We start from the raw sequence: 26,426 nt of genomic DNA on the forward strand, positions 1-26,426 counted from the left end.
AAGGGGGGGTCGGGGGGCTGCCTGGGGGATCCCAGGGGAAGGGGGGGTCGGGGGGGGCTGCCTGGGGGATCCCGGGGGAAGGGGGGTCGGGGGGGCTGCCTGGGGGGATCCCGGGGGAAGGGGGGGTCGGGGGGCTGCCTGGGGGGATCCCGGGGGAAGGGGGGTTCGGGGGGCTGCCTGGGGGGATCCCAGGGGAAGGGGGGTCGGGAGGCTGCCTGGGGGGATCCCAGGGGAAGGGGGGGTCGGGGGGGCTGCCTGGGGAAGGGCGCAGAGCACCTGGCGCGTGGGGCTGTCACGTGCCTCGGCCCCGCCTGCTCCTCGCCCCGCCCCGTCGCGCTGCGTGACGCCATCAGCCCGCGCCAGGCACCGCGGCGCTGAGGAGAGCGGGGTCCGCGAGGGGGAGGGGAGGCGGGAGCAGGCGCGCGCCCGGCGGCAGGTGGCCTCTCGCCGCTCGGCTCCGAGTCCAGGCGCGGCAGCGGCGCTGCGGTGAGGAGCCGGCGCGGGGCGGGCGGGGACGCGGCCGGGAGTGGGGCGACGGCGGGGGGGGGAGCGAGGCGGGCGGGAAGCGCCTCGGGCGGCGCGTGCGTAGTGAGGCCGCGCAGCGGGGCGAGGGGGGGGAGGCGCATGCGCGGGGCGGCCAGCGAGGGGCCATAGCGAGGCGGGGGTGGGGGGGCGCGCGCGGGCTGCCCCGTGCCCTGGGGGGAGGGGCGCGAGCCTGCCGGCCTGAGCGTCGCGCGCTCGTCCCTGGGCCTCGGGCTACGGCGCGTGCGCGACTGCAGGGGGTTTGCACAGAGCGTGCAGCGACCCCCGTGTGCTGTGCCTCGCCCCGCCTCCCCGCCCAGGAATTCCACGGGCGGGCCACTGGGGCCACGTGCCCAACGGGATGAGGACGGGACAAAAGCAGAGCCCCGTGCAGCCCGCGGTGCCGGGTCACACCGCTTCCCGTGCAGCTGCGCGCCCTGACCAGTCTCGTCCATCCTAACCATGGGCTAGAACCTATGGAGTCCAGATCCTTTGCCCAGGGTCTGTCCCATTGCTCCCGACACCGCCACGGGGTGCTGGCCCGTCTGCCTTCATGCGCGTGTGAATTCTTACTGCCCTGCCAGCCTTTCCTTCGCTTCCCGCAGCTTTACAACAGAAATGTACACAAAGCATGTGCAAACTTTTTTTTTAGCTGCTTGCTTTTGACGTTCAGTACTTCCTGGCTACTGAAACTGCCTTTGGCTATTCCTTTTTTCTACTCTCAGCTGTGTTCCGCTCTTCATGCTCACCATTGCTGCAGGCCTGCAAGGTTGTCAGATCTGGCATATTACTGGGAGTGTTGATGCTAAACTATGGAGTTAGATCTGACTGTTCTTGGACAGTGATGGGAATTTACTTTCACTTTGTTTATGTTTCTGTGTTTGCTAAAAGACAGTGTGTGTGGGGGGGGGGGACTCAGTTCTCCCTGGGGACTTTCTGGTACCATTAAAAGGTCTTCTGTCTCTGCTAGGAATAAGGAATCTTAAAATGGTATTGTGAGATGTCAGAGTCAGATGCTTTCTACTTCAGAGTGTGACTGTCAAGTAACCTGTCACGCAGACCTTAATGTTCCACTGCCACACTGTTCTAAGTTTTAGAAGGCGAAGAGGCCTGTCTGCTTTTAGAAAGAGCAGCCCAGGTAGTCTGCCTATGGTAGGAAAGCAAAAGGAGGGGTGCAGTGCATTGTTGTAGGACCCTTTTACGCAGAGTAAGAGATGATTTTCAGCGAAACCTCGAGGGAGGAAGAGACTATTTTTGGTGTCTCAAGTCCCAGTACCTTAAATGGACAAATGGAAAACTAGTTTTTTTTTCTGTTGGGGTATACAAGGGAACTTAGCAGTCAAGGACATTGGTGGATCTTTTGCTTGGTTGGTGTAGAGAGGACAGCACAGAGTTTAAAGCCCTGGAGGAGAATTTGACTTATGAGATGGTAGCGGATTATGTGGTCCATCTTCCTGCAGGTACATAACTGTTTTGAGTTGTTCTGAGTTACTTTTGGTTTCATTAATGTGGCAGACTTAGGAATGCTAACAGGTATGGGGAACTCAAACAGGCTTTGAAGTGGATATTGGAACACCCATAACGCTCACTGATTTTGACTAATGATGTTGATGCTCAGCATCTCTGGTTGTCATGGAGATCCAGGGCCTGATTTTCAGCATTACAAATATTGGGTAAATGTACTTACCCAATTTTACAAAATTTTGCTTCATGTTCGCTTCAAGTAGTGCATTCCTAGGTGAGCAGTAGCCACTTGGAAAGGTGCTGCTTATTGTATCTTATTGTTCAGATATTTATCCAAGTAATGGAAGCTTGTAGAAACCAATGCAATCGTTTTGTTCTGAAAAGACTGGGAGATATTGTCCTGGTTTCCAGCCAAATACTGTCTTCTTTCTGAAAGCTTCCACATCAAGTAGAAAGGGGACAACTCTCTTCAAGTGGATTTAGGAAACAAAGTACCTACATGTTCTTACCTATTGCAGTGGAATATGGTCCTTTTGAAGTTCAGATTTTGGTCTTTTTTTGTTTGAAAGTACAGAGTGAACAGATGGTGGCAGTATAGCACTGATTATATGGCATGTGCTGTTTAAAAGGACTAAAAGGTTTTTCTTATCTAGTTTTGTGGCCTCTTCATGTTTGTGAGGCATTGAGATACTGAGGAATTCTCCAACATTTTTAATGCTCTGGTAACTCACAATATCCTGGTCTGAAAGACAGTTCTTTGGTGACTCCATTAGTTTGTACATATCTGCTCCTAGTGAAATAATCGGATATTGACTCCTTTTGAATCTGAATATAGATTATGTTGATTGATGCCAAGATCAACAATTATTTCCAAGGCTAGAAAAGGTAGTGGTGGTCACTAATAGAAGTTGTATGTAGGATTATACACTTCACATAATTTTGTTACTCATGTAACTTGATCGTTCTTGGTTGACTAGATACGTAGAGCAAAACACATAGCTGATATGTGTGAAGGGCATGTTAAGCTGGTTGGGACAGTGACATCTGCCAGCACTTCCACATTGTGTCCCTCTGTCTTTTAGTCAGAGACTTGGCTGTTTCGCCCAGTGATCAACTGAAGGAATCATCTGATCAGTGAGGATGACTTTTTTTGGTCTTAACTAAAACAGGTATTTTCCAATAGGTATATAGCTGGAAGGGTCTGTGTAGCTGTTGTTAATAGAATTATGGTGGCTCTGGAATCTGGAAGTCATTTGTTTGTTGTTTACAATCAGAGGCACCCGTAATGTTTACCTGGGAGGAAAAATCCAGCACTCCCTCCAGCCTGCTGTAGCCAGCAGTAGCCTAGGGCAGCGGCTCCGGGCTGCAGCCAGCTGGCAGTGAAAGGAGCAGGCGGTAACAGCTTCTGAACCCAAGGTGGCCGGGCTGCAGGACAGGAGCTCTGTCAGGGCGAGAGCTGCTCCGCTCGTGCTTCCCACGTGGCTAGCTCCCGTCGCCTGCATTTTGCGTCATCACTCCTGGCTGGGTCTCCCCTTGCACAATAGAGGCAGCCGAGGCGGCGGCGGCGGGTAAGGAGGCTGCCGGGGAGGGGGAGTGCAGGGGGTCAAGTTCCCGTGGCCCCACTGCAACCCCAGGATCTGCGGGGAGAGCCGGGGCAGCACTGGGGAGTTGGAACCGCCTCCCTGGGTGCACCCCCCATTCTGCACCCCTCCGGGCACTGCAACCCCCCCATTCTACACTCCACCAGGCACCGCAGCTCCCCCTCTTTCTGCACCCCCGTGCAGTGCAAACCCCCGCCATAGCAATCCCCCGCTGATTCTGCATCTCCTGCCCCCAGCACTGCAACCCCCCTCATTCTGCTCCCCACCAGGCACTGCAGCCCCCCCCTTGTTCTGCACCCCCCAGTGAGCATAGTACCCTATCATTCTACATCTCCTCTCCCCAGCACTGCAGCCCCTCACATTCTGCACCCTACCTCGGGTATAGCAATCCCCCGGTCATTCTACATCTTCTCTTCCCCCCCCCCTCCCCAAGACCTCACTCATTCTCCCCCCTCAGCTCATTCTCTTCCCTTTGCTCATTCTCCCTCCCGCTCCACCCCCCCAGGCATTGCATCATCCTTCCCTGGGCATTCTCCTCTCCTATCCCCTGACATTTCACTTCTACCCCCGCTCTTTTCCCCCACCACCACCTGCGCATTGCACCCCTCCCCTTGCACCCCCTAGTGCAGGAGTGGGCAAAAAGGCCTCCGCAGGTCACATCCGGCCCACCAAGTGGGTTGATCCAGCCCGCAGATGCCCTGCCCCTCCCCTGCCCCCAGGCCAATCAGGGCCTAGGGAGTGCGCGAAGTCTTCTCCTCTGCCAGGGCAGGTGTGCACAGTGTCCCCTTGCTGGGTGGGGGCAGGGAGCGACAGACTTCCTGAGCCCACCCCCTTGCCCCCAGGCCCTGATTGACCAGGGGGCAGGGGAAGCGTGCAAAGTCTCTCAATGCCAGGGGTGCGGGCGTCTGGGGGGCAAAGACTTCACCCTGCACCCTCAGGCCAGTGAGGGTCTGTGAGCAGGGGAGCACGGAAGTGTCATGGCCCTGCCCCTTCCACCTGAGACCCGCCCCTTCTGGGGTGGCCTGGGCCACTTCCAAAATTTCTGAAGTTATCCGTCTCTCCCCCCCCCCCCCCCCCCCCGTCTAAAATTATTGCCCACCCCGCTCTAGCGGCTGGAGGGAACCCAGCGATGGGAAGAATTCTCACACATGCCCTGCCCCGCGCTGGGGTGCAGAAGAGGGCAGAGGCGCTTACTTTAGGCACAGCCGCATGGCATTATCGGGCAATCAAAGCTGGGAAAGTTTTGGGATGTCCCGCTCTGTCCTTATAGAATCCCCTAGGAGGACCTGCCGTGTGAGCACCCTGGTCCCCGAGCACCCCCTCCCCCAGCACCAATCACACCCGCTGAAGAAGTAACTCAGAGACAGGACCATGCAGGAGAGAGGCCCAGGACCCCAGGGTGGAGAGAATCAGGTGATGTGCATTGGCCGGGCCACCTGTCACAGAGGGGAGAGGCGGAAGTAGATGGGAAAGAGAGAGTGCCCCTCTGCGCACCCAGAGAGCTGCTCTCCACTGATAAGGAATGTACATGTATCCCTTGCAAGGCTTTGTGTTTTCACTTGACTCCTTAGCCCTAGAACCAGGAGCAGTTCAAAAGCAGCATGTCCTACAGTTGGTAGAGCAACAACTGTTTGACACCGCTATTAAAAAGCAGAGCTTGCTGAGCAATGTGGTTCAGATAGTTGAGCAGGATTAAAACAAGGCTGGGGGTTGATGTGACTGTCAAACACGTAGCATTACAGGCGCTACGATACAACAGCCGGGGCCACCGATCTTGCTTCAGAGCATAAACTGGGGTCAGGATGAAATTTCAACCCTTGTTTAACTGATCAGGTGTACTGAGAGCAGGGGTGGGCTGGTGTCACACGCGACACAGATGGTGTGACAGTTCCCTTGTGCCTGCCACCTCTCAGGAATTTGAGAGCAAATCATCTGCAAGTCTGTGTGCTCACCAGAAGGGGAAGGAGGACTACATTGGAGTAGGAAAACAAAACTTCTGCACCTGCCACATTTGCCAATGGGGCAGTGTTCCCAAAGGTTTTACCTTGTGCATCCCCTTGGCCCTCTGACGCCAGGACCACGGCTCTAGGTCAAGGCTTGTGTACAGGAGAAAGGGGGCCACAGCTGGGGGTGGGAGCAGGGCTGAGGCTGGCAGCTGGTGCGCAGGGCCAGCAGCTGTAGCTGGATTGCTGGGGGTGGGGTTGGAGCCAGGAGCAGAGCTGTGTGATATTCCCTCCCTGGCCCCTGTGAGGCTGGCCCACGCCCCAGCCGTGCTCCCTTCCAAACATGCTTCCACAGCCCCGTAAGAGATCTCTGCCGTAGAGTCTTCCCCCTAGCGTATCTAGGGGCCTGCGAGGAGATCAGAGTCTTGTGCTAGACACTGTGTATACGGGTATGAAGAGACAGAACCTGGACTCCATATGTGAAGCAAACGGAAGTTTATTACACAGCGCTGTTGGAGTGTCACATTGCTTGTCAGGGCCATGTGAACACTGCCAAACAATAGGTTACAACTGATTCTATAGGATGCTCAATGGGCAGATCAAAGTGATGGGGGAGGGGAAAGATCCTGGACCCCCTGGATAGATGCTAATAGTAAGGCAAGATAAGAACAATAATATAAAGTTACATAGTGTTTCCAGTAAAACATGTATTTGAACAACGCAGACCTCAATTATCAATCATCAGTTAAGTGGTGCTATGTCTGCCAGCTTCAAGAAGGTGTATCTGCAGGATGTGGTCCATCTGGGGATGAAAGCAGAGACATTAGGGCTGTGTCTAGACTGGCAAGTTTTTCCGCAAAATCATCTGCTTTTGCGGAAAAACTTGCCAGCTGTCTACACTGGCCGCTTGAATTTCCGGAAAAGCACTGACGATCTCATGTAAGATCATCAGTGCTTTTCCGGAAATACTATGCTGCTCCCGTTTGGGCAAAAGTCTTTCCAAAAGACTTTTGCGCAAAAGGGCCAGTGTAGACAGCACAGTGCTGTTTTCCGCAAAAAAGCCCCGATTGCGAAAATGGTGCGGAAAAGCATCCTGCTAATCTAGACGTGCTTTTCTGAAAAGGCTTTTAACGGAAAACTTTTCCGTTAAAAGCATTTTCGGAAAATCATGCCAGTGTAGACGTAGCCATGGAGTGCTTAACAATGGCACAGTTGTGCCTAACAGCATTGAATGTGTCGTGACCTGTCTCCTACCCTGGGCTGTGTGTGTGTGGGGGGGGGGGGGGTAACTATCATGTACTGTGTTCATGTGTCAGTACCAGACTTCAAATTTACAATAGGGGTTCTTAACAGAATATCATAGTCTGCCTCCGAAATGTTCATCCTACAGGGTAGTAAGAGACAGTCCCTGCCTCAAGGATCTGTCTGTCCGAATAGACCAGACGTGTGGGGCGGGAGGAGGAGGCACAGACAGGAAAGGTGGCTGCCCAGAGTCACACAGTAGCTTGGTGGTTCTCTGCCCGCTGCATCCACTGCCTCCCCAAAGGAAGGGCTGGCAGGTTCCCAGGCTTGGGGCATTGCTGGCAATCCAGGCTAAGCCCGAGGGACAAGAATTGGCTTCATTGTGATTATGCAAGGGATGGATACGGCGCGTCTTTCCCAGCTGTGCCTGTGAAAACCCTCTTATAAATGATAGCTAATGAACAGGGATGTGGTCGACTAGTCAACTATCTGATAAGCAGATGCTTATCGGATAGTCAACAGGCTAATCGACTACTCACCCCCTCCCCTTGCTGTTCCTATCAGAAAGAGGTGGGAAGAGGGAGGGGGTGCTCCAAAGCGGCAGCGCTGCATGGAGCCTGGGATCCACAGGGAAGTCCCCAGCTGACCCTCAGGCTCCATGCTGCACTGCCACTTTGAAATGCTGCGGGGAGCACGGGGCCAGCAGGGGACTGCTTGAGTTCCCCTCTGGTCCTGTGCTCCACACGCTCTTTCTCCTTTGAAGTGCCCTTATTGAATAGTTGATGCAAATTGTGTCGACTAATCAATTAGCCTAATAATTGAAATTTTACATCCCTAGGAATGACTCCTCGCTACACTCCTGTTGGATAGGGGAGCCCTGTAGCCCGTCCAGACAGCTAAGGAAGCAAGCTCTGAGCCCTTGATTCTAAAACTTGCTTCGGTATAACTGATGTTGCTCAGGATGTGACTAATCCACGCCCCTGCCCATCATCCGCAGTCCCGCCCTGAGCACAGGTGTGGGCTGAGCGGTGTGGATGGGAGGGCTTCTCCTGCTGACATAGCTACCGCCTCTCTCAGAGGCAGGAGAAGTGTTGCCCGCGCACAGCTGTGCCACTGAGAGGGTTGATTTCCTCAAGGCCAGAGGGATTCAACAGCTGATGTCCCTGCTGGACTCTAGTCAGTTTCGCGCTCTGGTTCGGGAGCATAGGTGGGAGCATCCTCGGAACAGAGTGAGGAATGCTCTCAGGAATCGGATTTATAGCTTTAAATTCCTGCCAAACAAAATCTGCCTCCAAGAAACTTTTCCAGTCTCCTTTCTGTCTCACCCTTCCTCTCATCAATTTCTAACAAGAAGGAAGCTAAAACCAGCTATCTGGAGGGCCAGCAATACACCTAGGAATGAGACATTCCCAACTGCAAAGTCTGTGTAATAGGGTTGTAAAATCCCTTTTAACCGGTTAGCCGATTAAAGGTTGGGTGGGGGGCTGGAGCGGCCCCTTGCCGCAGGCAGGGGCTGCACTGGCCGGGCTGGAGGATCCTTTCCTGTGGTGGACCAGGGCACCCTGTCCGGCCCCCTGCCTGTGGCGGGTGGGGAGCTGCACAGTTTGGTAAAAATGTGTCAGGCGCTGTTTATAGAAGAGCCAGCAGCAGCTGGAGATGGGGAGAAGAGGGCAGATGCGTGGGCGCTGCGTGGAAGCAGTCCCTTTCTTGCCTGGGAGGGTTATGGAGCAGACTCGCCGTGGGCAGTAGGTGCTGCCCAACCCCTCAGTGAAAGAGGACACCAGGCAAACCAGAGAAGCGAGAGTTAGCTGGGAGAAAATGAAACTGAAACTTAACTTGGAGCCATTTTAAGCTGCCGGAGTGGATGATTAAATTGTTCGCTCCATGCTGGACAGAGGGGAAGGGGCGACTAGCCTGTTTCTGTTGTTTGTAAAATGTGCCAAGGTGCCGAGTTGCTCAGTATCTAGGAGCTGTTTGTGAGCTCTGCCTCCCTACCCTTTGGCTGGCACAGGGGAAAGCCGCTTCTGGCCTTTTGGTGTTTTCAGCTTTTCCTGCTAGCAGCTGAGTCTATGGCTAGAGAGGACAAGGCGGGGGAGGCAACATCTTTTGTGGGACCAGCTTTTGAGGAGGGAGCTGGGCTTTGAAGGTGCACAGATCTCTGCTGTGGTGCTGGGAAGGGCACTAAGCTTAAGTAATCAGCCCGTGTTCTAAAGGACCGTTCAGGGCGAAGTTGTGATAGTTTACAGTTTGGGAACAGGAGTTCTTTACCTTCTGCTCAGTTAAATGAATTCCACTTGCCAGCGCGGTCCACAGCAAGGTAAGAGCAACATCTAACCCAGACTTCCTCCTCCAGGCATGTTGTGTGTACTAAGGATTTTTTTTACACTCGGCCAGTGGAACAGGCCTGTGTGTCCTGGTAACTAATAGGGCTGTAATGGCCATGTGCCAGAAAAGGGCAGCTTGTTGCTCTCGGGAAACAAGGAGATGTAGCACACCTAGCCACTGCGCTCAATATCCCGAGCACATCGCTTGGTATAAGTATGGCTTGAACCGGGGAAAAATGCAGTTGCAGCCCGTCTCTCCGTTTAGTGCCAGTGACATTTCAGATGGCCTGAGAACGTCTTTGGCCGTGTCTGTGCTAGGGATGTTAAAATGCATGTAATTGTTTAACTGTGGAACTGCTGACAATTTCAGCTGTTACACGCAGGGCTGGGGGGAGCTGGTGCGTGCGCTGCTCCCCCTTCCCCGGGTGCCTCTGAGGCGGGGGGGGGTGACCATGCCCATTAACCGATGAGCCCAGGCTTATCGACTAACCGTGTGAACGGTTACACGTTCACATCCCTGGTCTACACTAGCACTTATGCCGGTAAAACTTCTGTTGCTCAGGGGCATGAAAAAACACCTATGCATTTCTGCCCCCACCCCCTCGCGACATGAATTTTGCCTGCATCAGCACTTCTGTGGACAACCGCTTCTTGAGCTGGTTTTATTATGCCAGTGGGAGAGCTCTTGGTATCGATACTGACTTCTCACTGCCAGCTTGTAAAGACAGACATGGCTTTGATTCTGCACCATAAGCCTGACGTTACTGGCACGGCTAGTGTGCTAGTGTTTGGGGTCCTGGAGCGGCGGCTTTTTGCAAGCGCTCACTTGCCATGCCCTGCATTTTTCTCCCTACTGCTAAGATGATAGAATTATCAACCCACTTATATCCCCCCCACTTGGTCGCTTTCTGTGTCTGGGGGTCAAGAATCAGGTATATTCCTCCATAGGTGCCTTTAGAACAGGGATGGGCAATAAAAGCGGCGGCAGGTCACCAAGGTGAGCCCCTGCTGCTATATTTACCTGCACCTCCGTGGGTACAGGCAGTCGCAGCTCCCATCGGCTGGGAATGCTGATCCGTGGGCAGCGAGACCTGTGATTTCCCCCTACCTGCGGAGGCACAGGTAAATACAGTGGTCGGAGGGGCCAATATTTGCCCACACCTGCCTTAGAAAGATCTGGAGCATAAATGTTCTGCTGGGGTTGTGGCTTCTGTCTCTGGGTTAGAGCATCCCAGTCCATAACAGTGGCTATCTTTTTCTTTAATTTTTAAAAATGAAGTGTGCCATTGGTTCCAGCCAGGCCAGAATTCACAGGTAATCGGGTGATGATGCTTCCTTTGTGACTGGTGTGAGCTTTATCGGAACTGCAGCCCTAAAAGGCTCTGCATCCTATTACCAATCCTCCGTGCTATCTGTTTCCCGTGTATGTTATCGCTTTATAGCATCATGAAATGAGAGAATTGGCTGCCTAGATCGCACTCCATCAAGAGAGGAAGAGAGGTTTTTGTCGACTGAGCTCCAAGTCAGCCATTTGTGGATTATTCCTCACTCCGCAGACTATCTGTGGGACTCTTGGCGAACCACTGGACCTCTCTGGGCCTTAGTTTTCCCATATGAGAAACAGGCGCATTGTGCTGAGATCCTTGGATGAAAGGGCAAAGTATAATCCTGATTGAACTATTCGCATGAAGCAGCCTGAAACACTAAGCAGCCAGTGAGGGCTCTGAGTTGTTTCTCATTGGTGGCTCGTTGGGCATTCCTTCCAGGTCAGTTTTGTGTTGGGGCAGGGGCGTGGGTGAGCACTTAGTCCGTTTTGTTCACCTGGTGTGCGTGAGTAGCACAGTGGCAGGGCTTGGAGGCTGTTGGAAGGCTTAGACAAGAAAGTGGTCGTACGTTGTCTCGGAGCGGAGAGGCTGGTCGTGCTTTAGGTCTGGGAGTATAACTGAGTTTTGAACCCTTGTTCTTTCCTTTTGGCAGGCCTCTGTGCAGCAAGTGTGCGAGTGGAAAGTGAACCACAGCTGCCTCTCTTCTGGTGTGCAAGAGCCCAGATTCACACTTGCACTCCAGCAGCACGCTATGAACAGAGGTTTTGGTCGAGGCAAAGGCTCTTATCAAACACCCCCAAAACCTAACTGCTTCAGTCCTAATCCAGCCTTTTTTAACAACCCTCTTGTCCCACAGGAAAGTAACCTCAACAGCTTCAGAAACCTGCAGGTACAGTTCCTATGGGGGCAAGTCCCTGAAGCTCCCCTGTGCCCATCTAGGGAACAAAGGACACCAGTTGAGCAACGCTTCAGAGGTCCGCAAGCTGCTGTACCAAGTCCTAGAGGGAGTGGGCACACCAGCTGGGGCACAGCTGGGAGATTTAGACCCCCGTATCACAGTCAGCAAGCGCGCAGCTTACCACTTTACCCCCCAGCTCAGTACAACAGAAAGTCCGAAAGGGAGTTGGACCATTTCACCCTGAGTTTCCAGAGATTGTCTGTTGCTGGGCCAGAGAGGGAGGAAGAAATTTTAACCCTTTTAGGGCAGCTCAGGCAGGGGGAGTCGTGTACTGTTCGAGACCTTGTCCGTAAACTTCAGACCCAAAAGAAAGAAGTCAATCGTTGTCTGTACAAACTTCTCCGGGAAGGCAAATTGCATAAAACAGGAGACACTCCCCCCTTGTGGCGGATTGCGGACAAAGCTGGCTCTGTAGGGACCCGGTGGGAAGGAAGTGCTACCACCGACGGGAACCGCTGCCCGGACACAGCCTCTGAGAGTCAGGAGGAAAGTTCCCCGGTTGACTCGGAAGACGGTATTGACTCTGCCATCATGGCTGAACTCAAGGAGAAAATCTCTAACTATTTATTCACTGTCAAAGACTCTACAGCAGCCAACCTTGCAAAAAACGTAGGTCTCTCGAAGGCCAGGGATGTTAATCCCACTCTCGGTGCCTTGGAAAAACTGGGAGAGGTCCACAAGGAGAACTCAAACCCCCCCAAATGGTCCCTCACGGACAAGAAACGGGAGCGGATGCAGATCAAGATAAAAGCCAACGAAGTAATGGAAATGGCCCCTCCAGAGCCAGAGCCTCCAGCCGCCTGTGTGAAGCTGGAACTGCAGGAGTCTGTGTTGCCTTTGCCAGAAATAAAGATGGAGGAAGAGGAAAACGTGAAGAATGGACAGCAGCCCTTGGAGCAGACAGACCAGCCTGACCCCAGTGGCCCCGACCCAGGCCTGCTCGCTAGGAAGTCTAGATACCGCTTCCTGAACTATGACAGCTCTGAAAACAGAAACTGGGCCACGGACGACATTCCCGATGACTTGAATGCCATCAGTCAGCCTGTGGACGAGCTGCGATGCATCATGGAGTCCCCCTCCTCGCCCAGCTACGCTGCCCAGTTTGACACGGCTTTCCAGTGTACGCCCTTGGAGAAGCTGATGGCTTGTCAGGAAAAGAACCCTGTCAGCGGCCTCATCGAGTACAGCCAGTACACGTACCAGCGCTGCGAGTTTGCCCTCCTGGAGCAGAGCGGACCCTCGCATGAACCAAGGTGAGAAGGAGACCGTGGCCTTTCTTAGTCTGTTCTGCTTAAAGAGATGTACGTGTAGCACCTGAGCTAAATGAGTATTTCATTGCTCTCACAGAGGCTCGGGGGGATAATCTCACGACTGGAATGTTGGCACAGAGGGGCCTAGCTTGCTCAGAAAGCAGGGCAGGGAGAAGAGGGAAGAGAGGGTTGTATTCTACAAAGTGTACAGACGTGGTCTCCTCACCTCAAAAAAGATATTTTGGCCTTGGGAAGGGTTCAGAAAAGGGCAACTAAAATGATGAGGGGTTTGGAACGGGTCCCATATGAAGAGAGGCTAAAGCGACTGGGACTTTTCAGTTTAGAAAAGAGGAGACAGAGGGGGGATAGGATAGAGGTCTATAAAATCACGAATGGTGTGGAGAGGGTGAATAAAGAAAAGTTATTTATTAGTTCCCATAATAGAAGAACTAGAGGACACTAAATGAAATTAATGGGTAGCAGGTTTAAAACTAATAAAAGAAAGTTCTTCTTCACATAGCGCATAGTCAACCTGTGGAACTCCTTGCCTGAGGAGGCTGTGAAGGCTAGAACTATAACAGAGTTTACAGAGAAGCTAGATAATTTCATAGAGGTTATGTCCATAAAAGGCTATTAGCCAGGGGATAGAAATGGTGTCCCTGGCCTCTGTTTGTCAGAGGCTGGAGATGGATGGCACAAGACAAATCACTTGATCATTGTCTTTGGTCCACCCCCTCGGGGCACCTGGCACTGGCCACTGTCAGCAGACAGGCTACTGGGCTAGATGGACCTTTGGTCTGACCCAGTACAGCCATTCTTATGGATATGTGCTCTTCGTCTGAGGTCCAGAAGCAGGTGGGAGGCAGATCAATTGAGAGCCTCAAGTTAAAGCTTAAAAGGGTTAAAAAATGGGGGTGGTGTCTTATTCAGGTCTGCTAGAGACCTCCCGATCAGGAGAGGAAGGTGCATGAGGGGTCGTGGGAGACCTGGACTGCGCAGACATCTGCTGGGAGCATAAGACGGCAAACCACAACAGTTCCACTAAGTTCCTAGAGACAACATTTTGTTCCAGAAAACGAGGACGTAACCAGAGGAGCGCCCGGCCATTTTAGACTGGACGCTGACAGACAGGGAGAATGGTTAGGAATCCGAAGGCGAAAGACAGTTGGGGGGGGGGCGTGAAAGTGATCATGAGATGACAGATTTTGCGAGTCTAAGGAAAGGAAGGGAGAGCTGCAGAATACAAACAGTGAGCTTCAGAAAACTTTTAACAGACTCAGCAAACTGGTGAGCAAGGTTCCAGGGAAAGAAAATCTAAGGGGAAATGGAATTCAGGAGTGCAGGCAGCTCCTCGGGGAGCTGTTAAAGGCACCACCGCAAACTATTGCAATGCCACGGACAGACGGGAAGAATAGTAAGAGACGTGGCTCCAGCAGGAGTTCTCATTGACCTGGGGATCAAAAGGGAATCCAGTGAAGAGTGGAAACGTGGTCACGCTGCTAAGAAGGGAGACAAAAGAATAGCGGGAGGGTGGAGGGAGAAAGTCCGAAAGGCTGAGGAGGGCAAGTGAGGTATGTGGGTGTCTTGTCTATTTTTTTTGCTGCTCTTCAGTCCATGAGGTTTGGTTTTGTTTGGGCGGTTTTTGCTTCTCACTTGTGTGTTGTCCCCGACTGATTTTTCTGTCCTCGACCCCGAAAAGGTTCCCCACCCCGGTCTCTGTGGAGTCCTGTGTCCAGGTTTGAATAGGATGAGAAATCCGGTTTAATCAGTTAAACGCTTAAATGGGGACAGGCAGGAGCTGGTTGGGCTGGGGCGCCCCTGCCCACAGTATGATGGGGGGGGTTGCTGCTGCAGTCCCCACCAGTTAACCGTAACCAGAAAGCATCACGCAGCAAGGGTGATGCTGACCGATTAACCTTCACACCCCTAGTTTTGAACCCCACAATTTAAGAAAGATGCGGACAAACTGGAGACAGTCTAGAGGGGGCTGGATCGATGGCTTCACAAGGTTCCTTCCAGCCCTAGATTTCTATGATTCTGTGCAGCCTCAATTTAATCCCGGTCCAATCGCATTATCCTAGTTTTTCCGAGCCAGCGTGCCAATATTTGCCGTGCTTCCTCCAGGGGAATCCAGGCCAATCGCCTGTAAGGTTTTCTGTGTCCCTCACCCAAAGGACTCAAGGTCCCATAACGCAAATAGGAAAGACAGTTTTACCAAAGCGACCAGGCTTGTTCCTCAGAAGCCCTTCAGCCCCAGTGAGTTGGCCAGAAAAGGAACACACCATGCTCCCCTTCCTGGCACTTCACACTGCTGAATTGTCAGCTGGCAAGGAAACTGAAAGGAGCCACGTCTGTTGCAGTTCCCATTGACTCTAGAGCTGCCTCCAGAGGACTGGAATAAGAGTGAAAGGAGGGGAAGTCGTAAAGGCCGGGGGCCATAGAGCACAGGAACCTGGAGAGAGAAAGTTTGCCCTGAGAACAGAGGGACAGAAGCTGATGTCTCCCTCCAGGAGAGGGAGAAATGTCCTGTAGGCTTCCTAAGTGGTCTTGTGCCAGTCTGTTTACTTATTCCAAAGCCATTTGTACTGCTGGGATTTAACCTTGGGGAGCCCACTTAGCAGCTCTGCCGGTTGTTGCTAGCTGCTGTTGCCTCGCTGGCATAGCGGGTGAGAGCAGCCTTCCTCGGTGCGAGCAGAGGCAAAGCTTGCAGAGTCACAGAGGGGGTTTTGGGGGCCTTTCATGGTTAGTCTGTTGAGGGTACTTTGAGCACTGACACGACCATGGAAAGCCCTGTTCATGCCACACTGGACTGTGTCAGAAGGCCCAGGAGATAGGAAAATTGGCCTGCATTCCAGAGACACAACCCAGTCTTTCTCTGACAGGAGATAGCCCAACGGCCTGTCCCTGGCTGCAGTTCGGCCTGCTCTTTCCAGGGAAGCGCTGGCTGCCAGAAGGAACTTAGCTGGTGCAGGCCGATCTGTCAAAGAGAAAGTCCTGGCAAAGATGCTGTGCAGAGTTAGCTCGCGGCTCTCAAGTGCCCTCTATGCAGGCAAGGCACATGCAGCCTGAGGGTCCAGCTGACCCCAAGGCAGAGATGTGACCGGTCAGGCTGCTGCCAGGGCGGCTTTCAGCGTTTCTTCCCCTGTGCAGGAGACAGGCCTGGGTTTGCATGCGGGGCAGGGAGAGCAGCCAGCGAGTTAACGATCAGTGTGCTCTCCGATGCCCCTGGAACAAGGGACTCACTTCAGCGTGGGGCGAGCCTCGTCGGGCTCTGCCGTCACGCCCACCGGGGAAGGTGGGCTCAGCTGTAAACGAAGCCTGGGAAGGCTCACGAAAGTCAGGCGGCCTCTTGAGGTCAGCCGGCCCTTCTGCAGCCGTGGCTTGTGCGCTGTCGTGCTGCGAGGGCCAGAGACTCCTCCCCACGCGAGTGCCAAGCCAGGGGTTCTGTGCGGGAGGGAGGGGCTGGAGTCTGGAGTGGCCAGTCACATGTTCGTCCTTGTCTCTCCCTATGCAAAGATTTAAGTTCCAGGCGGTGATCGACGGGCGCCGGTTCCCACCAGCCGAGGCAGGCAGCAAAAAACTGGCCAAGCAGGAAGCGGCTGCCAACGCCATGAAAATCCTGCTGCACGAAGCTGAGACGGAAGGGGAGGATGGCATTGAAGGGGAGGAGCTGTGTCTTCCCGACAGCTCAGAAGCAGACTTGGTGAGTCCTATGCCGTCGGGGCTGGGCAGCCTCCGTGCCCCCGTGTCTGTTCTCTCAGCTCTGTGGCTGCTGCACGTTGCCATTCGCAGACGCTGTGCGAAGCGGGCGGTGTTTGGGACTGGCGGGCCCAGCACGAGGAGTCGGGGGAGGGCGATGTTTACTAGAGATTGTCCTTTGCCCAAAAGAAATTGATTCCAAATGGACGGGGGGGGGGCTGCTATTTCAATATTAGGTAGCAGCTCCCTCCCGTGCCTTTCCCTCTCTGGAATGGGCACACTTGGGCGCTATTTGGGTGTTGCCCAGATCGGCCTGACTGCTGCAGGAAGGACCCCCGTGCTCTGTAGCAAAAGAGGCTTTGGTGAGAGGTGCGGGGGCAGACCCCCAGCGCCAAGCCGACGGGCTCCTGATGCGTTTGGGGCTCGGTCGCCTGGCCAGGCTGGCTTCATACTGTAGTTGGTTTCTCTGCGTCGGCAGAAAGGTGCAGCCCCCAGGCCGGTGCCTGGCTGACTCAGTCTGTCAGTGGGAACTTGGCTGAGGTCTGGGCTTTGGTCTCTCCCCCTTTTCTGCTGCAGCCTGGACTCCCAGAACCAGAGCCGCCGTCTGCAGCGGCCCAGCTAAACTTGTCTTCGGGGAAGAATCCTATCAGCATCTTAATGGAATATGGACAGAAATCAGGGAGCACGTGTGAATTCCAGCTGCTGTCTCAGGCGGGACCCCCCCACGACCCTAAGTATGGCTCGTCCTGTTAATTGTGGGGAGGCGGGGAGGTAGGGATTCTTCCCTTTATTTTCTCTGCAGTCAGAGGAACCGCCCCGGTTGTCCCCCTGGGTTATCTGAGGGCTCCCCTAGCTCCAGGACATCGGTCCTGGCTCCCTCGGGGCTCTGTGTGCCCCAGAAGGCTGTCAAGGTACGCGTTCCCCTAGCAGGCCGGGCCAAGAGCTCGGGCCAGGCCCCAGTACCATGCGTGGCAGAGCCACCCCCATCATCCTGATAGCCTTAAACTGCTGCTACTCGGAGATGTTCCTTGTGCATCTTTAGCCCAGCGTGGCCAGGGAGTGGGTGCAAAGCAGAGATCCAAGCTTCTAGGCGTAACATTTGTCTCCTGCTGTGACATCCTGCCAGGTTCAAATACTGTGTGAAGGTGGGGGAGAAGACTTTCCCCGCGGTGGTAGCCAACAGCAAGAAGGGAGCGAAGCAGATGGCCGCTGAGGTTGCAGTGAAGATCCTCCGTGGGGAAGCTGGGGGGCAGTCCTTCCCAGAACAGGTAGAGATACCCCTTACTCCTCCTCCTCGGGATTTTTCCCTGGCAGGCCAGTCGGCAGCAGCCCAGGCTGCCTGAGCACAGTCGCCATGCAGTCCCTCAATATTTAACTGGCTGACCTGGTCTAACTCTTCTCTAGCCCTCCATGGAGGTCCCGAGCGAGCCGTTCCTGGAGCCAGAAGAGTCAAAGGCCGAAAAAGCGAAGGGTATCGGGGAGCTGATCAAATACCTCAATGCCAATCCTGTCAGTGGCCTGCTGGAATATGCCCGGTCCAATGGGTTTGCAGCAGAGTTCAAAATGATCAACCAGACGGGACCCCCTCACGACCCAAAGTAAGTGGCCGGGACAAAACGGGCACGCTGTGTGCTGTGCTGGAGCTGGCGCCGACCTCTGTCTGGCATGGCTGTCGGAGCGGCATCCGGCCTCCTCCCTAGAGTAGGCATGTATAGTTGAATGGGTTAACCAGTTCCATGTGCTATTTACCTAGTTAGCCGATTAAAGGAGGGGTGGGCTGGAGCGCCCCTGTCCACGGCGTGCCCTGCGGGGTGGGGCGGCCCCGACCCACAGCAGGCAGGGAGCTGCCCCAGCCCCTGCCGGTTAATTAGTTACCCTTTCACATCCCTAGTACGAGTAAAACCCACGTAGCTTTTAGCCAGCGCTCCGCCAGTGACCTGCTGCTGCTTCTGTAGGTTTGTCTACCAGGCCAAGGTCGGAGGGCGTTGGTTCCCGGCCGTGACGGCCCACAGCAAAAAGCAGGGCAAGCAGGAAGCAGCCGATGCAGCGCTCAGAGTCCTGATTGGGGAAACGGAGAAGGCCGTGCGCACCGAAGGCGTGAGCATCACTGAGGTAACGTGTCCTCCTCCCCCCCCCGGCGGAGCGAGGCCGTCGTTCCTCCTGCTGTTTGGTCGAGGGGGGCGCTGTGCCGAGCGCTGACCGGGGAAGGGAGTGCCAGGTTCTCTTTGTGGCTGGCGCGCTCATCCTTTCCTGGCATGTGCTGGAGCACTCCGGTAGGGCACACTCGCTCTTCCACTGCCGGCCCCGAGCGCGGAACCGTGAGCAGCAGAAGCAGGGCCGGGGAGTGAGTGTAAGAGCACTCGGTGAGTCTCATTCTTACGCCGTCTGGTGGCACCTTCCGATGCGACGCGGCAGTTCCAAGACCGCCCACCGGACGTGAGCAAAGCTCACTCTGCCAGAATTGTCGTCCCAGTGGGTGCCCTGCTGAGTCCTGCTTCATGTCTGCGGCCTCCTAAGATGCCTGCTCCCTGCTGCAGGGCAGCTCCTGGTGGGGGGCAGAGCACTGCCAGAGAAGGCAGCCCCGGCGCCTCCCCTCAAGCACCTGGAGGAAGAATTCCTTAGGCACTAGGGTCAGAGAGGTCCTGCAGGCTAAGTCCCAGGGCAGAATTGTTCCTTGCTGCTCTGTTTTGCACAGTCTCCGTGACGGGGGCTGGGTTCACTCCTTCCTGGGGGTAGAGGGGCTGTTCCTCAGCCCAGTGCATCTCGCCGTCGGGAAGCAAGGCTGCCTGCTGGTGCTGGGCACGGCACTGCATTGGGGGCCTGGGGAGAGCGGAGTTGTCCACGCCGGGGTAATTCTGCGTCTCCGGTCCAAACCTTCCTCAGTCTTTGGTGCTGGTGCAGCCCCAGGCAACTCGCCTGCTCTTCCCTTGGCACTCGTGTGCTCTGGACTCCCCCCTCTGTCTTCCCGATGGGCTTCCTGCTTGTCTGTGTGCCGACGCGCACGAGCGAGCTGCCTGCGCTCTCGTAGCGACGCCGGTCCCGTCTCCCCTTTCAGCTCCCTGTGAGCGGCAGCACCCTGCACGATCAGATAGCGATGCTGAGCCACCAGCGCTTCAACGCCCTCACGGCCCGCATCCAGCACAGCCTGCTGGGGCGCAAGATCCTGGCTGCCATCATCATGCGGCGAGGAGAAGAGGGCCTGGGCGCTGTGGTCAGCATTGGCACAGGTAAGAGCAGCTATGTCCGGCACGGGCTGCCTGGCTAGACACGCAGCGTACAAGAAGTAGGCACTGGCCATTCCTGGGGGCTCCTTCGGGGCGCGTGGGACATGGTCCCTGAGCATCCTCCTTCAGGGTTAAAGAAAGTTGCCCGGGTTCACATGGTGTCCCCAGCAATCTGGTTCCAAAGGGAGGAAACAAAGTGAACACGCCTCGAGCTGCATCGCTCTGTCTTTGCTTGCCCTGCCTCATGCTGGTCTGTGCATCAGAGCGCGGATTTCCCCACCTGGGGTCAAACAGCACGAGGGCCGAACCCCCTTTCCGGAGGGGGCTGGCCCTGCTTTGCTTCTCAGGATGGGCAGACGAGACCTCCAGGTTTGAAGCATCCCTGGCGTAAAGCTGAGTTGATCTAGAGAGGCCGGCAGGGAGTAGAATTGTCCTGTGGGCATCTGACAGGCATGGCCGGGCCGTACCAGGGGGTGATACGTGGCTAGCTAGAACGCTGCTTTTCGGCAGAGTCCAGGGGCTGACTCCCTCCCCTGCCCTCTAGGCAATCGCTGCGTGAAGGGAGAGGAGCTGAGCCTGAAGGGAGAGACAGTGAACGACTGCCACGCAGAAATCATTTCCCGGCGAGGCTTCGTGAGGTGAGGGGGGGCTTTGTTCTCCGCTGGGCGGGAGTCTCGGGAGACAGGCACCCAAGGAGACGCCTGGCTGCCCGTGTTGTCCGGCGCGTGTGCCCCGCAGGCAGACCCCTCCCGGGAACGCAGCCGGCGTCTGCTTCAGCAGAGAACTCGGGTGCAGAGGCGCTGCGGATGCCGCCGCCTGCTGTGGGCGTGGCTGGCTGCAAAGCACCACAGTGCTGTTTGTGACAGGGATGGCTTCTGCCCACATCAGGGCCCTGCTCAGCCCCTGGGTTGGCAGCTCCATCCCTAGCATGGCTCCGATTGCAGTCGGGCAGGGCGAAGAGACCCACGCAGAAGCGGCGCCCCTCTCCGTGCTGTGCACGGCTCCCCCCAGCACGGCGCTGAGTCTGACCCAGGCCAGTCTGCTGGGCAACGCTTTCCCAGTTGCTCTGCTCCCTCGTGCATTTAGCACTGCACCGTTGTAATAGCGCCGGGGGAATCCGGCCTGGTCCCAGTCCTGCCCAGCCGCTCCAAACAGCCGTCCCGCCTGCCACTGCCCTTAACGTGTGCTCCAGCCAGGGCAAGGGAGCAGGTCCCCAGCCGCTCAGTGAGCTAGCACAACCATGTGCTTGTGAGCTGCACTTTTCGTAGTGACTGGTCCTTCCCTGTAAGCTGGGGGCTGTGGCTGGCAGGCCCTCCTGCCACCTCTGGGGGCGAGCAGGGAAAAGACCTTGCCGACCGTACGGAGCTGGGCCGGTCTCAGCCCCGGCACTGCTGTAAGCACCTCTGGGAAGCTGCAGTTTTCCACCGGTCCTTGACGGTGTGTAAGAGGCCTCGGGGGTTGCGCTGCACTGGGACAGTGGTGGCTACAAGCCAGCCAGTCACTGTAAATTGGCCCTGGGGCTGTGTGAAAGGTATCGATCGCACTCAGCCCTCTGGGGCTCTTCCCGTAAGTGACCTGCGTGCTGAGGAGAGGGGCTCGGTGGGCGTCTTCGCGGCGGCCCCACAGGCGGGTGTGTGCGCGCAGCAGTTGGGTGGCTCCCCACACTCCCACGAGAGTCCCTCTCCGCTCACGGGGGGATGTTGAGCTCAGAGCGTCGGTGATTGTGGGTATCCACTCTCCAGCTCCAAAATGTTCTCCGCAGTCCCCTCCCCTAAGCGTCCCGCCCTCGTGCACTCACCTGCCAGCCGCCTGGCGTGTTTCACCAGCGCTTTCCCCCCGCCAGCACAGACGGCGCTTGGGGATGGGTGTGGGGGCCGGCTGGCTCTGGTCTCTGGAACGAGCCGTCTTCTGAGCCACCGGGTTTGTGTCCAGGTTCCTCTACAGCGAGCTGATGAAGTACGATCCCGCCGATCCCTCCTCCACAGAACAGAGCATATTTGAGCCGGCAGGAGACAACAGTCTCAAAATCAAAGACAACGTCACCTTTCACCTCTACGTCAGGTCTGCATGGCGCGTGGGGCGGCTCACCTCTGCCGGGGCTGCCCGCTCCTCCCCGCCCGCTGCCCTCTGGCCCCGGGTGGGCACGAGCCCCCGGCTGTCCCGGGACCTTCCCATGCTCCGGCAGTTTGTGCCCTAGCTAGTCCTCTGCAGCGTCCCAAGGGCGTCCCATCTGAACTGCATTCACCCTCCCCCTGCTCGGATGGGCAGGTGTGATGCGCAGGTGCCCTGGGCATACCCCTGTGCCGGCGTCCCTCCCGGCGTCCTGCAGAGCTAGCCGAGGGGACTGCTCTAGGCCTGCGCTGTGATTCCGGGCCCTAGGTAACTCCCGGGGGCTGTTGGCTTGTTTCTAGCACGGCGCCCTGCGGAGATGGGGCCCTCTTTGACAAATCGTGCAGCGACCAGGCGAGCACGGCGGGGGAGAGCCAGCACCAGCCTCTCTTTGAGAACCCCAAGCAGGGCAAACTGCGCACCAAGGTGGAGAACGGTGAGTCGTGCAGCCGCGCCAAGAGCCCTCGCGGGAGCTCACAGCACTGAGCCTGCCTCCTGCCACGCTGAGGGCCAGCTGCCGAACGTGGGCCTGGCCGGCGCTCTTCCACATGGTATCGCTGTCTGGAGAATCGGAGCCGTGGGGCTGCAGGCCGGGAGTTTCTCCCCAGCTCTGCGGCAAAGGACGGGCACGTTCGCTGCCCGTGTCGAGGGTGCTGCACGCAGAGCCGCAGGAGGCGGGCACGGGGAGGGGGCTGTAGCTGTGGGGCCTGGCTGGTTCTTTGCAAACGCGCTTCCCTCTCCCTCCCACAGGCGAAGGCACCATTCCTGTGGAGTCCAGCGACATCGTGCCGACGTGGGACGGGATCCAGCACGGGGAGAGGCTCCGAACCATGTCCTGCAGCGACAAAATCCTGCGCTGGAACGTGCTTGGCCTGCAGGGGGCGCTGCTGTCCCATTTCATTCAGCCAGTGTACCTCAGCTCTGTGACGCTGGGTAGGACCCCTTCGGGCTAGCCGGTATTTTGCGGGTGCTGACCGGGTTCCGTGGGGGAGCTGGGGCCGGCGCAGGGAGGCAAGACGGCCAGCAGCCACCAGCAGCCTGTTAGGGCAAAAGAGCCTCAAAAGTGTTTCTTAAAGGGGCCATGCTGGTTTTTAATTTTTTAAACATTTTTTGCTTAACAATTCTCGGGGTCCTTATTTTTTTTCCCCCTCAACAACTTTGGTCTCCCCCTTTTTTTCTCAACAGAATTTTTCCCCCCTTTTTGGGGTGGGGGGGAAGGGGTGTTTGGTATTTTTGGTTAAACCATCTGGCAATCCTAGACACCCTGCCCTGCCGGCAGTGCCGGAGAACTCCCTCCTTACCGCAGGCATGGGAAAGAAACGGGGGGGGGGGGGGGGAGCAGGCTCAATAGCGATCCCCGCAGAGTGGCACTGTCAGGAGGCACATGGGACCTGATGGATTTGAACTGGGGGCAAAGGGGGAGTTTTCTCCTGGCTCTTGCTTTGGGGGTGGCGGGTGAGGATAAGGGGGAGACCAAAGCTTCCTGTCAATCTGCAAAACTGGTCCCTTCCCGTGTTAATGCCAAGGAAGGGTCTTGCTGTCCTGAGCCTTTCCGGCTCTGGCTGTCGGAGCAGAGCCGTGCAGCGTCTGCCCGAACCGTCCAGCTTCTCCGGTTGCTAACGCTGGCGTGTCTCTTCCCAGGTTATCTGTTCAGCCAGGGTCACTTGACACGTGCCATCTGCTGCCGCATGTCGCGGGACGGGAGCATGTTCGAAGGCAGTCTCCCGGCTCCGTATCGCATTAAACACCCCGAGGTACTGTGAGCGTGGCAGCTTTCTGTCCTCCTCTCCGCACAAGGGCCAGTAGGCAGGCTCTCTGGGTTCCATGCGCCCGGGGAGCTGTCTCTCTGCGGGGCCGGGAATCATGTACCTCTGGTGTCGCTGAGATTCAGAAACCTCAGATGCTTTGTGGGTGAGGGCAGGTGGGGGCCCTGCACACACAGTTGTGGGGACTGCAGCTGGCAGGTTGCTAGTGTGCCCTGTCCCCCAGATGAGAGGGCCTGGCCAGTGCTGAGAACCACACACCCCCTCAGTCTGTCTAGCAACCCTTCTGTCTCCCTCTGGCCACCTAGGTGGGGAGAGTCAGCGTGTACGACTCGGCCAGGCAGACGGGCAAGACCAAGGAGTCCAGCGTGAACTGGTGCCTTGCCGACGAAGCCGAGGTGGAAGTCCTGGATGGCACAAAAGGCAAAGTAGACGGGTGAGCAAAGAGGCTGGCTGCAGGGGTGCTTGGGAAGGGGCCATTCTCTGGGCTGCCCCTGCTGGGTGGGAGGACCCGGGGGACGAGCCCCTGGGCCAGTGGTTCTCTGTCACTGGGGACGCGGCTGCGTCGCTCCCACGTACGGAGTGGTCCTGCCAGTGGGGATTGTGGAGTCCTGTTCCCAGCCAGGAGCCAGAGAACTCGGAAGGGAGGGCGCGCGAGGCGTGGAATGCGGTGCCACCGTGTCTCCAGGGGGCTGGTAGCTCGTGGCCCAGGCAGCGTAGGCGCCGCGGGGTTGCCTGCCCGCTGGCTGTGGCCCCTTTGTGCTGACCACCCCTAGAGCAGAAGATACCCCCGCCCCAGAGACGGCCTGTCCTCGTCTGGCTGGAAAACTGGCCTCTAAGGTTCTGCCCTAGCCTGGCACCCGTCCGTGTGATCTCTGGGGCCGTGAGCCTCCTGCCCATGCCGCAGGGCCTTGCAGGGCCGCTTGCTCACTGGTCCCCACGAGTTGTGTAGAGCCCTGCTCCTGCCATGGGCCTGTCTGAGCACGGGGCTCTGCCCACGTGGAGCCGCTTGCAGGGCCTCATCCTCCATTCCTCTGTCCCCTCTGTCCCCTGGGTCTCATTGTCTGTGCTCTTGGCCTCCCCAGACCAAAGCTAGAGGTGTCCCGCGTGGCCAAGAGGAGCATGTTCGCCCTGTTCCAGCACCTCTGTGCCAAGACTGGGCGCACAGACATGCAGCGCCTGGCGCTCTACTCGGAGGCCAAGGCGGCAGCCACGGCCTACCAGGGAGCCAAGCAACACTTCTTCCGGGCACTGGAGGAGATGAGCTACGGGAGCTGGATCTGCAAACCCCAGGAGGAGGAGAACTTCTCTCTCTTCGATGTCTAACCAGCTTCCCTCCCCGTGTGCGTGCGTGTTCCTTTTGTTTTCTCTTTGTTTTGTAAGCGGAGCCAGGAATGCAGAATGGGGCTGTGGATTTCCCTGGGCCTCTCCTCCTGTTGGGGGACTGTGCGGGGAGGGACCCCTGCGTCCATGTGACATTCTTTGTACGGGAGCGCGCACTCGGCACAGGGCTGGCGGGCACGTGTGCGAGAGAACCCGCAATGTCCATGCAAGCGACACCCCAGGAGAGCTCCCCCCTCCCCGGTCCCTCGGTCACAGCAGTCGGGAGGAACTCCGCTTTTCACGTGGCAGAGTCTGTCTCCACAGGGTCCTCCTAAATAGGTCACGTGCGCTTCCCTGCCCACTTCCCTGATTGCAGCTCCCTGGGCTGCCCTGCTGGGTGCCACGCAGCCGTCTGCAATGGCTTGGCGTCGGTGATGGCCTCTTGCGCTGCTATTGAATTCTGGGACGTGCCCCTAGGAGCTAGTGGGGCCTTGCGGGGCTCCGGGCGAGTGGCAGGTCGCATGTACTGCCGGAGCGAGAGCTCCACGGTTAGCAGTGGCCCTTCTGGGTGCCACGTGGCAGCCTCGTCTGACATGCCCTGCTGCTGGGGAGGGTTGCCGAGATGGGCCGTTGTAAATCCTGCCAGCTGGGGTGAGTGGCACCTGAGGGGTGCCCCAGGCGTGGCGCGGGAGGGTCGCACCGCTTTCAGATGCAGCGCGTTTCCTCCGTCCCCCAGAGGGCCCTCGGACCGGTGGCCTGACGAGCCCATGGCTGGCCCGGCGGCAGCACAGCCCCTTTTACTGGAGCGGGATCTTTGGTTTTAAAGAGCGCCGTGGAAGGGTCCCGGATTTTTATCTTGGCTCAGTCGCCTTCACTTTTATGTTCTGCCTGGAGCCTCCCTGTCTGCAGACTCAGACCCGCGGCACCTGTCCCGCAGCCTCGGGCCCAGCCGGCTCCTGTGCGGGGGAGCTGCCTTGGTGGGAGATGAGAGCTAAGGCAAGGCCTGTCTGTGTTGGGAGTGGTGCCTGTGCTCCACCTGCCCTCTGCAGGGATGGGCAGCCTGGGGGAGCAGGGCCATGGGGCTGTCTGCTGCTGTTGGGGAGGGAGGGAGCTAGCAGGGCCAGCCCTGGCCTCCCAGCTACTGGGCCTGGTCCTCCCAGCCGTGCTAGGCCTAGAGTGGTAAGATCCACTTGCTGCAGCAGTCGGTTCCCTTTGGCCTGGCTGCTACGGGGCTTTGTCAAAGCTGGCCTGGTCAGCCCGGCTCTGGGGGCCGTGCCGGGTCCTGGGGCGTCCGTTGCTGGGTCTGACTGCAGGGAGACCCAGCCCTGTTCTTACTCCATATACTGGCGTCGCCGTGTGCTGTGTCCGTGTCTCCCCCGTTTTCTTTGTGATCAGTTGCACTGTCGGAGGGCGGGGCAATCCCTGGCGTGCATCAATTGGGGACGCTCCGCAACCTGGCTCTGCCCCGGCCCCCTTTCCTCTGTGTGACGTTAGTTCTCCCGCCCCGCCCCGCCCCGCCGGCTCCGCAGAGCTGAATGGAAACCAATGGACATTTCCTCAGGAGAGGCTGCAAGCTTCCTTTTTATTTTAATTTTTGTAAGTCTGCTTTTAATGCCCCTAGAGATCAATGATTTGAAGTCCGAACATTCCGCATCAAAATAAACCTCCGTCTTGTTAGA

General features: G+C 56.9%; 1 protein-coding gene across 2 annotated transcripts; it reads left to right on the forward strand.

Moving 5' to 3' along the window:
* The first annotated feature begins 332 nt into the window (after nt 1-332).
* On the forward strand, nt 333-26,426 carry ADAR (adenosine deaminase RNA specific). 2 transcript variants are annotated; one of them, XM_075907526.1, is made up of 15 exons: nt 333-486; nt 11,074-12,632; nt 16,146-16,332; nt 16,905-17,062; nt 17,455-17,596; nt 17,733-17,926; nt 18,284-18,440; nt 19,384-19,555; nt 20,097-20,190; nt 21,485-21,613; nt 21,964-22,097; nt 22,412-22,594; nt 23,303-23,415; nt 23,733-23,860; nt 24,510-26,426. In XM_075907526.1, exons 2-15 carry the CDS (start codon nt 11,173-11,175, stop codon nt 24,748-24,750), a joined length of 3,492 nt encoding a protein of 1,163 aa, XP_075763641.1. In that variant the 5' UTR covers nt 333-486; nt 11,074-11,172; the 3' UTR covers nt 24,751-26,426. The 2 variants fall into 2 exon arrangements, with proteins under 2 accessions (XP_075763641.1, XP_075763642.1); XM_075907527.1 differs by lacking the exon at nt 333-486 and adding an exon at nt 7,528-9,089.

The sequence above is a fragment of the Pelodiscus sinensis genome, chromosome 24 (genome assembly GCF_049634645.1).
Source record: "Pelodiscus sinensis isolate JC-2024 chromosome 24, ASM4963464v1, whole genome shotgun sequence".
Classification (NCBI taxonomy): Eukaryota; Metazoa; Chordata; order Testudines; family Trionychidae; genus Pelodiscus; species Pelodiscus sinensis.

Excerpts from the sequence above, each read along its gene's own strand:
- ADAR (XM_075907526.1), top strand. The coding sequence starts at position 11,173 with ATGAACAGAGGTTTTGGTCGAGGCAAAGGCTCTTATCAAACACCCCCA. Across the intron at positions 16,333-16,904 it reads ACAGCTCAGAAGCAGACTTG|CCTGGACTCCCAGAACCAGA; the intron begins GTGAGTCCTATG and ends TTTCTGCTGCAG. Across the intron at positions 22,595-23,302 it reads CCTCAGCTCTGTGACGCTGG|GTTATCTGTTCAGCCAGGGT; the intron begins GTAGGACCCCTT and ends GTCTCTTCCCAG.